The sequence below is a fragment of the Bufo gargarizans genome, chromosome 6 (genome assembly GCF_014858855.1).
Source record: "Bufo gargarizans isolate SCDJY-AF-19 chromosome 6, ASM1485885v1, whole genome shotgun sequence".
Classification (NCBI taxonomy): Eukaryota; Metazoa; Chordata; class Amphibia; order Anura; family Bufonidae; genus Bufo; species Bufo gargarizans.
In genome coordinates, this window is record NC_058085.1 from 6761660 (window position 1) to 6775455 (window position 13796).

General features: G+C 43.0%; 2 protein-coding genes across 2 annotated transcripts in view; one reads left to right on the forward strand and one right to left on the reverse strand.

Annotated features, from left to right (window-relative positions):
- LOC122939906 (ABC-type organic anion transporter ABCA8-like) overlaps window positions 1-431 on the reverse strand; it is a 61280-nt gene extending 60849 nt beyond the window's left edge. The window contains exon 1 of the mRNA XM_044296114.1: window positions 303-431. Within this exon, the coding sequence (XP_044152049.1) occupies window positions 303-329 (27 nt within the window). The 5' untranslated portion in view covers window positions 330-431. The remainder of the gene's footprint in view (window positions 1-302) is intronic.
- A 1602-nt stretch (window positions 432-2033) lies between these two features.
- The window catches only part of LOC122939905 (ABC-type organic anion transporter ABCA8-like), a 322317-nt gene continuing 310554 nt past the window's right edge, over window positions 2034-13796 (forward strand). The window contains 1 exon segment of the mRNA XM_044296113.1: window positions 2034-2858. The gene's annotated coding sequence lies outside the window, so the exon portion shown is untranslated.

A 13796-nucleotide genomic window follows, 5' to 3' on the forward strand; every position in this document is an offset into this window, starting at 1 on the left:
TAAAACCAGTCTTGATCTACATAGTTGTGTCACTGTAGATAATGTTCGGTTTGTCAGCACACATCTCTCTCCTGTCCTGATAGTTTGTTACAATGTTTCAGTGCAGGTAACAGGTGTCAGTTTGGAGTCCTCAGAGGACTGTATGGACCGGATACATTTATAGACTCGGCCGTGGAAGGTATTTAATCAGAACAGGTTTTTAGCCTCTGAATATGAACTAGAATGGTTGCAGTGACAGCAAGCAGAGGTCTTGAAAATGTTGAGGAACTGAAGCAGTGAGTCGGATAACAGAAGCTACAGACCTGGAGACGGTTCCTTGAGTCGGGCATCTGTGAGAAGAGGCAGGTAAAGTGGACAATGGAGGAGGCTGCTGCCGCTGGCCGCCCTCGTGGTGACGCCTGCAGTCTTCGGGTGTGGACTCTGTATCTGCAGATAATATCTCTCCCCTCAGCCTGGCATCACCCCCCCTTCCTCCTTCATTTCTATGTATAGCTCTGCCCACAGCTCAGTCCAATCACTGGGCAGAGCACTCCTTCACCAGTCACAGCAGCTCCTCCACCCAGCCATAACAGCACAATCCCACTGGCCCCTTGCAACATTCAGATAGCTTTGTTGTAAGATGGTAGAGAGCCAGATATCAATTATCTCCCTCCATCCTGAGCAGGACACTTAAAGGGGTCCTATAAATAAAGCTGGTAAGTTATGAGAATAGATGTCACTTGGTATCTAAGCATGATTTCTGTTCTGCGGGTGCTGCAGTGTAAAATAGGGAGGTTCTGATTCTGGTAGTCATGGCTGCATCCAGCATCATGTCTGTATTATATAGGTAAGTACAATGTGTCCTGCCAGGGTTAGTAAGAAATAGGACATTCCCTCCGGGGGTGCCAGTGAAGGGACCTGGGGCAATCACCTCAGAGCGGTTGTCTATGATTGGCCCGTTTAATAATGTAAGTGCAGCGTCCCACATATGTGTGTAAATGGGACACTTCAAACATCTGTAATTGCATTGTATGGTATTTCCTATTTTCTGGCTGGCAATGTCATTACATCCATTCGCCCCTAGGTGGTGCTGGTGTAAGAGTCAGCCTTACATTGCACTGACATTTCTAGTGATAATGCTGCACACAGGCTGTGATATCCTCCTCCAGCCACAAGAGGCCGCTGTGTCTTGAAATAAGGGAAAGGACAAGCTGAAGTAAGACAATAAAGTTTCTCCCGGGCTGAGCTGGGGGGGGGGGGGGGGGCTGGGGGGGGGTGCCGCGTCTGTCTGGAGAGAGAGAGTCTGCCTGCTGGGAGATATAACAGAAAGGGACTATAAAAAGTGATTTCTTCCTGTCAGCTGTTGAACAGCTGCAAAGTGTGTTCCAGAGGAGTGAGATCGTGCCATTCAGAGACCAGTGACAAGACGGATTCCTCCTGTCAGAGCTGAACTAGGTGGATGCCTGCACCTTCTGCAAATCCAACCAGAGAGAAAGAAAGACCACACTGGGACAAGCTAGCGACCGGACCTGGAGCCAGACTGCACCTTCCGTCACGTACCGGACCAAGGAAAGCAGCTGTCTGCAGAACTGTGAGGGGCACCGGTGCTAATCTGCGATAGGTCATAGAGTAGGGAGATTTAGTCAGTGCGCTGTAGAAGCGTCCCCTGGGTAGCAGGGGTACATAGGAAACTATTGGTGGAGAGTAGCTTGTACGCCATGTGTTTGCTGTTTAGCGCATTCTGTTTTTATGCCAAGTCCTATTACCATTTTTGCCGATTTATGTAAACCTGTTTATACCATTTCTGTCATTTGTCCATTGTGCCTCTGGTGCGCTGGTACTATACTGGTAATCCGAATTTCCGGCAGTTACAGTTTGTTCTTTAATAAAGCCGGTATCTGCTTCATCTGCCTTGCGGTCTCTTCCTCCTCAGACCGCTTCACTGGCACCACATAGTATATATAGTGGGGGGGGGGGGGAATCTAGCTTAGAGCAGAGTAAAGCAGATTATATTGTAGTCAGAGTAAGGAGAAGCAAGGATGGAGGAGAGAAACAGGCTAAAGTCACCATGTAACCTTGTTCCTTTCCTCTGGGCCCTGATCAAGCCTAGAAAAGATATCTACAGAAGACCAGCACCAGACAGTGAGTCTATACACAGAGATGCAGAGAGACTAGTGGGGGTAACAGCTAAACTTAAGCTTATGGACCTCATCAGCACAAGTGACCAGGAGTAGCTTTCCGAGTGCCTGACACAACTGGATGATTAAGGCCCAATTGTCCTTATCCACTACACAAACCTTCCAGGTCATAGTGGAAAAAAACTATTTATAAGAGTATCCTGCCAAAGAATGAAGCAGAAGGGTTTGCCTGCCACAAGGGAGATCGCCCTTAAAGGATAACTCATAGTAACTACATATATACATAGTAACTACATCTTTAGTGCCAGAGTGCTGTAAAGAGTGAATTTTGGGTTTACCGCCTGGATCCTTGCCTGTAAAGTATCAACATTAGAAGAACCCCTCCATTGACAACTGCCATTACCTGACAATAGGATTACCATTGACCTTTTTATGCTTACAAAAAGCTTCCCATTGATGAACTGTACCAACTGTCCAGAGACTATTGATTGTCAGTAAATATTTAACTGGTTTACAACTACCGACTCCTGATTCTTACTACCACTACTCTCAACATTTGCACCTAACAGTGCTGGCGTCATGAACACCAGGCCCCAGCCACCACAAGCACCCTAAACATCACCACCATCAAGGGCACCACAACCTCCATCTGGGTGGTGTTCCCTGCAGCGAGACTGCCCCGGAGGGTTTTGTGTTGTCTTCCCATCCACTGCATTTCCGTCCCCAAGGGACAGCAAAACCGTGAGTACTACTATCCTCGGCACCTTATCACTAGTACGCCCACGTCTGCATCATCCTTAGGGAGCTCTGGCATGCTGCATAAGCTTCAAGTGCCTCGAGAGTGGTTGCCTAAGTTTCCCCCATAACTGCCTCTCACGGAGACCCACTAAGTGCCTGGCCAAAGCTTGCCAGCCTAGATGCCCCCAGAGTGACCCTCTGCGTATGCGCCACAGCCGCCTCTGTTTTGCACTGTGTATGGGTCATGGTCACAGAAGGCAGATTTCACTATGTGACATGGCTGATGAGGTGCAGATAGCACCGCAGTGATTTAGTGCCATCCTCTAGACAGCAGGCCTCAGGGTGCCTGTCGGATGCCTGTTTAGCAGTGCCACGCTCCCTGCCATCTTATCGCCTCTCCAATTCTGCATGGCAAATGGGACAGAGCATCAGTGAAGGCGTCCTCCTCTCCTGCTTATGGCTCCCCTCCGGTCCCCAGGACTCATAGTTTCAGAATGGATGGTGTTGCTGGGTTACATGACTTCTCTCAGCCAGTACATGCCTAGGCTGTGTATTGTGCCTCACTCCACTACAGGGATAAGCTTCTAAGCCATCTGCATTGACCAGCTCCCAAGCCTGGCTAGATAGATGGTTTGGTAAGAAGGCTGTTCCTCTCCTCTACCTATAACCTCTTATGTGTGCACTCCATTCTGTATTGTCTGTGCCAGCATGGGGTCTTATGGGTGTTTGTCCTTGTCTGTTTGCCCTGTGTGTGCTGCAGCCTTGGTTCTTGTTCCTGGATCCACCATGACCCCGCCCGGACGCAAGCCCTCTTAGTGTTTCTGCAACTGTGGTTCTGTTTCCCTGCATCCTAGTTATCCGGCTAAGTTTCCTATACCGAGTTCTGCCAAATAAATATACCACATAAATACCATAAGCGACTGTTCAGACTGTTCCTGTGGTTTTGGTGCATTTTATGTACCTCGAGCTTCTGATGCTTGCGCCAAAGTCCCTGACCCCAGTGGGTCAGCTGCTGTTTTGCTGATAAGAGCCAGACTTCAGATTCGGATACTCTTTAACCATTAGGAGTTTTTTTTGTTTTCATTTTTCTTCCTTGAGCTATAACTTTTTTATTTTTCCGTTCGCATAGCTGTATGAGGGCTTATTTTTTGCAGGGCAAGTTGCCACCATTTAATAGGGCATACAATGTAGTGGGAAGCAGGAAATGGGCAATCCATCCACAGTTTTACAGGTTTTGTTCCCATGGCGTTCCCTTCGTGGCAAAACTGACCTGTGCCCTTAATTTTCTGGGTAAGTACCATTACAATGATACCCCATATGTATAGGTTTTTTATGTCTTAAATAGTGTAAAAATAAATGTAAACTTTGAAAAAAAAAAAAAAATTTAACATCACTATATTCTGACCCCAATAACTTCTTTTATAATTATATCTACTGAGCTCATTATTTGCGGGTCAATCTGTAGTTTTGATTGATGCCATTTTGGAGTGTGTGTGACTTTTTTATCACATTTTATTACATTTCTTGGGCAAGAGAAGCGATGAAAAACTGGCAAATTGGCCATTTTTTCTATTATGCCATTTGCCATATTGGAAAAATATTTTTATATTTTAATAGTACAGGCTTTTTCAGGCACAGTGATGCCCATGATGTATGTATTTTTTTTAATTTAGATTATAATTTTTTTACAGAAAGGGGGGTAATTTAAACTTTTATATTTTAAATTTTTTTAATATTTATTATATAAGTTTTTTTTAACTTTTTTATGATTTTGAAGGTTATATTTGAGCCTACAAAACCCTTTTTTCCCTTTAATTCTAAGGCCTCATGGGTCTTTTTGACCCATGATTTGTACATTGCGGTCTTACAATCATGACCAATGGGGAGACAGGTGATTGGCTGGAAGGCAGTCTTACAATCATGACCAATGGGGAGACAGGTGATTGGCTAGAAGGCGGTCTTACAATCATGACCAATGGGGAGACAGGTTATGGTATGAAGTGATTGGCTGAGGATAGGTCATCAATAAATATAACTTGGACAACCCCCTTAACTTTTAATTCATCACATTTGTTTGAATCTCACATGAGATATGAGAGTAGTGTTTTAAAAATGCTGCAGTATAGGTCACAGTATTATCGGCGTATATGTTAGGAATCTATCGTCTAATGCTTGTAGTCCCAGCAGTGACTTAATCTCTCTTAGTTATATGCACTGATGTATTGCGCGCATACATCAGATCTAACTACCAGATCATGCCAATAATAGCTTCCATCTTATTCAAAAACCAATGTAGAGCCTGCTTCGCTGCCTTGTGTAGGGCAGCATAGCGGTAGACCTCCTTACCTCTCCTCCCCCTATATCCCTGCCTTGGCTTCCACCCCTTTGTAGTAATGTGCTATTGTAGTCCCGTACTGGGTATTACTATTTCGCGCATGCGCTAGAACTTAAAACTCTCTCTCTCATCGATATCTCCTTGCTGCGCATGTCCGCCTATTCAATTTCATACCGGCGCCTGCGCTAGAACTTAGTATCATTCTTCACGTATCCGTTTACTGCGCATGTCTGTTTATCTTATATACTCATATCAAATAAGAGATTAAATCAATTGTAAGTCAACAGGAGTTGTGTACATTATCAAATGCGACCATACAGGAACTAAGGAGGCGGATTTCAAAACACCTAATAAGTATCAACCCTACAGAAGATACTGCTCGAGCGAGACATATAAGATCACATTATCAAGGAAACGTTTCAGGTTTTAGATTCTGGGGAATTAGCAAAATAAAACTAGTCCCAAGAACAGGCAATGTGGATAAAGGACTGCAACAAGAAGAGACAAAATGGATATATCGTCTGAATAGTCTATCACCATTTAGATTAAATGAAGGGTTTACATGCTTGTCCTTCCTGTGACACTGCCCCAAAGCTATGAGTATAAAATATGGATATAGAAATAGAGAGGAAGAAAATTTGCACACAAGAAAGAGACGAAGACACCTTTGCCAATTATGATATGATTATACTATAGTGTTGTGTTTCACTATGATATTGTATAAGATTGAAGAAAGAGACATTTGAGAGCTCTGAAACAAAATGTAAAAAATATATAAAGATAAAGAAAATGTGAATTACAGCAAAAGTACACAGGAAATACAAACCGGATTCCAAAAAAGTTAAGACACTAAACAAATTGTGAATAAAAACTGAATGCAATGATGTGGAGGTGGCAAATGTCAATATTTTATTTGTAATAGAACGTAGATGACGGATCAAACGTGTAATCCGAGTAAATGTATCATTTTAAAGGAAAAATACATTGATTCAAATTTTCACTGTGTCAACAAATCCCAAAAAAGTTGGGACAAGTAGCAATAAGAGGCTGGAAAAAGTAAATTTGAGCATAACGAAGAGCTGGAAGACCAATTAACACTAATTAGGTCAATTGGCAACATGATTGGGTATAAAAAGAGCTTCTCAGAGTGGCAGTGTCTCTCAGAAGCCAAGATGGGTAGAGGATCACCAATTCCCACAATGTTGCGCAGAAAGATAGTGGAGCAATATCAGAAAGGTGTTACCCAGCGAAACATTGCAAAGACTTTGCATCTATCATCATCAACTGTGCAGAACATCATCCGAAGATTCAGAGAATCTGGAACAATCTCTGTGCGTAAGGGTCAAGGCCGTAAAACCATACTGGATGCCCGTGATCTCCGGGCCCTTAAACGACACTGCACCACAAACAGGAATGCTACTGTAAAGGAAATCACAGAATGGGCTCAGGAATACTTCCAGAAACCATTGTCAGTGAACACAATCCACCGTGCCATCCGCCGTTGCCAGCTGAAACTCTACAGTGCAAAGAAGAAGCCATTTCTAAGCAGGATCCACAAGCGCAGGCGTTTTCACTGGGCCAGGGATCATTTACAATGGAGTGTGGCAAAATGGAAGACTGTTCTGTGGTCAGACGAGTCACGATTCAAAGTTCTTTTTGGAAATCTGGGACGCCATGTCATCCGGACCAAAGAGGACAAGGACAACCCAAGTTGTTATCAACGCTCAGTTCAGAAGCCTGCATCTCTGATGGTATGGGGTGGCATGAGTGCGTGTGGCATGGGCAGCTTGCATGTCTGGAAAGGCACCATCAATGCAGAAAAATATATTCAGGTTCTAGAACAACATCTGCTCCCATCCAGACGTCATCTCTTTCAGGGAAGACCCTGCATTTTTCAACAAGATAATGCCAGACCACATTCTGCATCAATCACAACATCATGGCTGCATAGGAGAAGGATCCGGGTACTGAAATGGCCAGTCTGCAGTCCAGATCTTTCACCTATAGAGAACATTTGGCGCATCATAAAGAGGAAGGTGCAACAAAGAAGGCCCAAGACGATGGAACAGTTAGAGGCCTGTATTAGACAAGAATGGGAGAGCATTCCTATTTCTAAACCTGAGAAACTGGTCTCCTCGGTCCCCAGACGTCTGTTGAGTGTTGTAAGAAGAAGGGGAGATGCCACACAGCGGTGAAAATGGCCTTGTCCTAACTTTTTGGGGATTTGTTGACACCATGAAATTCTGATTCAACATATTTTTCCCTTAAAATGGTACATTTTCTCAGTTTAAACTTTTGTTCTGTGATTTATGTTCTATTCTGAATAAAATATTAGAAGTTGGCACCTCCACATCATTGCATTCAGTATTTATTCACGATTTGTATAGTGTCACAACTTTTTTGGAATCCGGTTTGTACTAAAAGGTAGATGTTGAAATTGGTAAAAGATGTCCCAAAGGATAGTTTCCATCAAAATACTAGAGAAGAGACATCATTGGTCCCACTTAAGAAATAAATAGTGTGAAAATCACTAGAGGTGAGAACATAAAAGAAATCAGAAAGCATGATACCTCATAATAGGAAAGCAGTAATCCACTATAGATGCAAAAAGTAAAGTAAGGTGAAAAGAAGTACAGGTCCTTCTAAAAAAATTAGCATATTGTGATAAAGTTCATTATTTTCTGTAATGTGCTGATAAACATTAGACTTTCATATATTTTAGATTCATTACACACCAACTGAAGTAGTTCAAGCCTTTTATTGTTTTAATATTGATGATTTTGGCATACAGCTCATGAAAACCCAAAATTCCTATCTAAAAAAATTTGCATATCATGAAAAGGTTCTCTAAACGAGCTATTAACCTAATCATCTGAATCAACTAATTAACTCTAAACACCTGCAAAAGATTCCTGAGGCTTTTAAAAACTCCCAGCCTGGTTCATTACTCAAAACCGCAATCATGGGTAAGACTGCCGACCTTACTGCTGTCCAGAAGGCCATCATTGACACCCTCAAGCAAGAGGGTAAGACACAGAAAGAAATTTCTGAACGAATAGGCTGTTCCCAGAGTGCTGTATCAAGGCACCTCAGTGGGAAGTCTGTGGGAAGGAAAAAGTGTGGCAGAAAACGCTGCACAACGAGAAGAGGTGACCGGACCCTGAGGGAGATTGTGGAGAAGGACCGATTCCAGACCTTGGGGGACCTGCGGAAGCAGTGGACTGAGTCTGGAGTAGAAACATCCAGAGCCACCGTGTACAGGCGTGTGCAGGAAATGGGCTACAGGTGCCGCATTCCCCAGGTCAAGCCACTTTTGAACCAGAAACAGCGGCAGAAGCGCCTGACCTGGGCTACAGAGAAGCAGCACTGGACTGTTGCATGTCATTCGGAAATCAAGGTGCCAGAGTCTGGAGGAAGACTGGGGAGAGGGAAATGCCAAAATGCCTGAAGCCAGTGTCAAGTACCCACAGTCAGTGATGGTCTGGGGTGCCATGTCAGCTGCTGGTGTTGGTCCACTGTGTTTTATCAAGGGCAGGGTCAATGCAGCTAGCTATCAGGAGATTTTGGAGCACTTCATGCTTCCATCTGCTGAAAAGCTTTATGGAGATGAAGATTTCATTTTTCAGCACGACCTGGCACCTGCTCACAGTGCCAACACCACTGGTAAATGGTTTACTGACCATGGTATTACTGTGCTCAATTGGCCTGCCAACTCTCCTGACCTGAACCCCATAGAGAATCTGTGGGATATTGGGAAGAGAAAGTTGAGAGACGCAAGACCCAACACTCTGGATGAGCTTAAGGCCGCTATCGAAGCCTCCTGGGCCTCCATAACACCTCAGCAGTGCCACAGGCTGATTGCCTCCATGCCACGCCGCATTGAAGCAGTCATTTCTGCAAAAGGATTCCCGACCAAGTATTGAGTGCAGAACTGAACATAATTATTTGAAGGTTGACTTTTTTTGTATTAAAAACACTTTTCTTTTATTGGTCGGATGAAATATGCTAATTTTTTTAGATAGGAAATTTGGGTTTTCATGAGCTGTATGCCAAAATCATCAATATTAAAACAATAAAAGGCTTGAACTACTTCAGTTGTGTGTAATGAATCTAAAATATATGAAAGTCTAATGTTTATCAGTACATTACAGAAAATAATGAACTTTATCACAATATGCTAATTTTTTGAGAAGGACCTGTATAATTGGAGTAAAACTGAGGAAGTATCTCCTCCTCTAAACAATGGAAGATGAAACTCTAATGGCTAGTGTCTAACGGACAGTAAATAATAGGGTCACTCTTGGCCGGAGTGGAAAAAATTGGAGAAAAAAATTATATTCTCCTATCTTCCAAATCCCTCCATTGTCCTCCTTTTCTTTTCCTCCCCACCCTAGCCTTCCTGTAATACCTCATTAGAGGTTATTATCACTAAGAGTAACGTAGCAAAGCAGAGTAAAATTAGTAATCTTATATATAACGTAAATAAAATGCCTTTAAGTATCAATGAGGCAGTTATCAAATGACGAATACATAGTTAAGACTATAAAAAAACAAGTGGTAATAAAATGTAACAGTTTCATCTCTAACCCCAGTATATGAGATAGACAGACATGCGCAGTAAACGGATACAAGTGAAGAATGATACTAAGTTCTAGCGCAGGCGCCGGTATGAAATTGAATAGGCGGACATGCGCAGCAAGGAGATATCAATGTGAGAGAGTTTCAGGTTCTAGCACATGTGCGAAATAGAAATGCCCAGTACGGGACTACAATAGCACATTACTACAAAGGGGTGGAAGCCAAGGGGCAGATATAGGGGGAGGAGAGGTAAGGAGGTCTACCGCTACGCTGCCCTACACAAGGCAGCGAAGCAGGCTCTACATTGGTTTTTGAATAAGACGGAAGCTAATATTGGCATGATCAGTAAGGGACGTCATTAGGAGAGCAATTAACCACTTCAACTCCCCTAGCTAAAACCCCCTTAATGACCAGGCCACTTTTTACACTTCTGCACTACACTAATTTCACCGTTTATTGCTCGTTTATGCAACTTACCACCCAAATTAATTTTACCTCCTTTTCTTCTCACTAATAAAGCTTTCATTTGGTGGTATTTAATTGCTGCTGACATTTTTACTTTTTTTGTTATTAATCGAAATTTAACAAAATTTTTGCAAAAAAATGACATTTTTCACTTTCAGTTGTAATTTTGTAATCTATATATAAATTTTTCTCAAAATTTATTGTTCTACATGTCTCTGATAAAAAAAAATGTTTGGGTAAAAAAGAATGGTTTGGGTAAAAGTTATAGCGTTTACAAACTATGGTACAAAAATGTGAATTTCCACTTTTTGAAGCAGCTCTCAATTTCTGAGCACCTGTCATGTTTCCTGAGGTTCTACAATGCCCAGACAGTAGAAAAACCCCACAAATGACCCCATTTTGGAAAGTAGACACCCTAAGGTATTCGCTGATGGGCATAGTGAGTTCATAGAACTTTTTATTTTTTGTCACAAGTTAGCAGAAAATTATGATTTTATTTTTTTTTTTCTTACAAAGTCTCATATTCCACTAACTTGTGACAAAAAATAAAAACTTCCATGAACTCACTATGCCCATCATGAAATACCTTGGGGTGTCTTCTTTCCAAAATGGGGTCACTTGTGGGGTAGTTATACTGCCCTGGCATTTTAGGGGCCCAGATGTGTGGGAAGTAGTTTGAAATCAAAATCTGTAAAAAAATGGCCGGTGAAATCCGAAAGGTGCTCTTTGGAATGTGGGCCCCTTTGCCCACCTAGGCTGCAAAAAAGTGTCACACATGTGGTATCGCCGTACTCAGGAGAAGTTGGGGAATGTGTTTTGGGGTGTCATTTTATATATACCCATGCTGGGTGAGAGAAATCTCGGCAAAAGACAACTTTTCCCATTTTTTTATACAAAGTTGGCATTTGACCAAGATATTTATCTCACCCAGCATGTGTATATGTAAAATGACACCCCAAAACACATTGCCCAACTTCTCCTGAGTACGGCGATACCACATGTGTGACACTTTTTTGCAGCCTAGATGCGCAAAGAAGCCCAAATTCCTTTTAGGAGTGCATTTTTAGACATTTGGATCCCAGACTTCTTCTCACGCTTTCGGGCCCCTAAAATGCCAGGGCAGTATAAATACCCCACATGTGACCCCATTTTGGAAAGAAGACACCCCAAGGTATTCAATGAGGGGCATGGCGAGTTCATAGAAATTATTTTTTTTGGGCACAAGTTAGCAGAAATTGTCTTTTTTTTTAGTTTTTTCTCACAAAGTCTCCCTTTCCGCTTACTTGGGACAAAAATTTCAATCTTTCATGGACTCAATATGCCCCTCAGCGAATACCTTGGGGTGTCTTCTTTCCGAAATGGGGTCACATGTGGGGTATTTAAACTGCCCTGGCATTTTAGGGGCCCTAAAGCGTGAGAAGAAGTCTGGAATATAAATGTCAAAAAAAAATTACGCATTTGGATTCCGTGAGGGGTATGGTGAGTTCATGTGAGATTTTATTTTTTGACACAAGTTAGTGGAATATGAGACTTTGTAAGAAAAAACAAAAAATAAATAAAATCAATTTCCGCTAACTTGTGCCCAAAAAATTTCTGAATGGAGCCTTACAGGGGGTGATCAATGACAGGGGGGTGATCAGGGAGTCTATATGGGTGATCACTCCCCTGTCATTGATCACCCCCCTGTAAGGCTCCATTCAGACGTCCGTATGTGTTTTGCGGATCCGATCCATGTATCCATGGATCCATAAAACACATACGGACGTCTGAATGGAGCCTTACAGGGGGGTGATCAATGACAGGGGGGTGATCAGGGAGTCTATATGGGGTGATCACCCCCCTGTCATTGATCACCCCCCTGTAAGGCTCCATTCAGACGTCCGTATGTGTTTTGCGGATCTGATCCATGTATCCGTAATTCCGTAAAACACATACGGACGTCTGAATGGAGCCTTACAGGGGGGTGATCAATGACAGGGGGGTGATCAATGACAGGGGGTGATCAGGGAGTGTATATGGGGTGATCACCCCCCTGTCATTGATCACCCCTCTGTAAGGCTCCATTCAGACGTCCGTATGTGTTTTGCGGATCCGATCCATGGATGCGTGGATCCGTAAAACACATACGGGCGTCTGAATGGAGCCTTACAGGGGGGTGATCAATGACAGGGGGTGATTAATGACAGGGGGTGATCAGGGAGTGTATATGGGGTGATCACCCCCCTGTCATTGATCACCCCCCTGTAAGGCTCCATTCAGACGTCCGTATGTGTTTTGCGGATCCGATCCATGGATGCGTGGATCCGTAAAACACATACGGGCGTCTGAATGGAGCCTTACAGGGGGGTGATCAATGACAGGGGGGTGATCAGGGAGTCTATATGGGGTGATCAGGGGTTCAAAAGGGGTTAATAAGTGACAGGGGGGGTGTAGTGTAGTGGTGTTTGGTGCTACATTACAGAGCTACCTGTGTCCTCTGGTGGTCGATCCAAACAAAAGGGACCACCAGAGGACCAGGTAGCAGGTATATTAGACGCTGTTATCAAAACAGCGTCTAATATACCTGTTAGGGGTTAAAAAAATCGCATCTACAGCCTGCCAGCGAACGATCTCCGCTGGCAGGCTGTAGATCCTGTCTCTTACCGGCCGATCCTGTGAACGTGCGCGCGTTCACAGGAAGTCACGCGTCTCGCAAGATGACGCGTGACTCTGCCTGGGAGAGCCGCCTCCGGACCGCGATCCTGCGTTAGGCGGTCCGGAGGCGGTTAAAAAAGGTTGTCTGAAGGGATGGTTCAGAGGAAATGAACATGGTATGGGAGGCTGCAAAGGCCTTCATTAGAGGGATTATCACAAAACACACAGCAATATATAAGAAAGGAATAAGGAAAAAAAAAATTGATTTAGAACAAGAGGCGGAAAAATATGAAAAAATATATATATTGAAAGCCCCACAGAGCAAAACTACAAAGATTAGATAGATAAAGTTTCCAAATTGGAAGATGATTTGTTTTTTATTGGCAGAACAACAAAAAGAAAATTATGTGAGGGATAATTACATCTACAGACACATACCCGGCAAAAAGTTAGCGGCTCTGGTAGCAGCCCAAACAAAAAGAAAACAACCTTATCCACTGTCTAGTGGATAAATTAGGTAAAAAAAACTGTTGAACAAACTGCTAAAATAGACTTGCTCAAAGAATACTTCGAAGATATATATAGTAGCAAGATAAATAAGAACTCTACGCAAACACAGTTTTTAGATAAATTACTATCACTACGTTAACCCTAGACCAAAGGGAAAGTCTGAAAACCCCCCAAAATATTATTAAAGATAACTAAGAACAAGACCCCAGAAATAGATGGCATTTCGTTTGAAGTTTATGCCCAATATAAATAAATATTAATTGCTCACAATGTGGGCTGCCTCTAGGGAGTCAGGGAAATTGCCAGATTCCTTGAGAGAAGCTTTAGTCACACATTTTAAAACCTGGAAAAGATGCAAGTCTCCCGGATTTATACCGCCCCATTTCATTAATTAATAATGACAATAAAATACCCGCAAA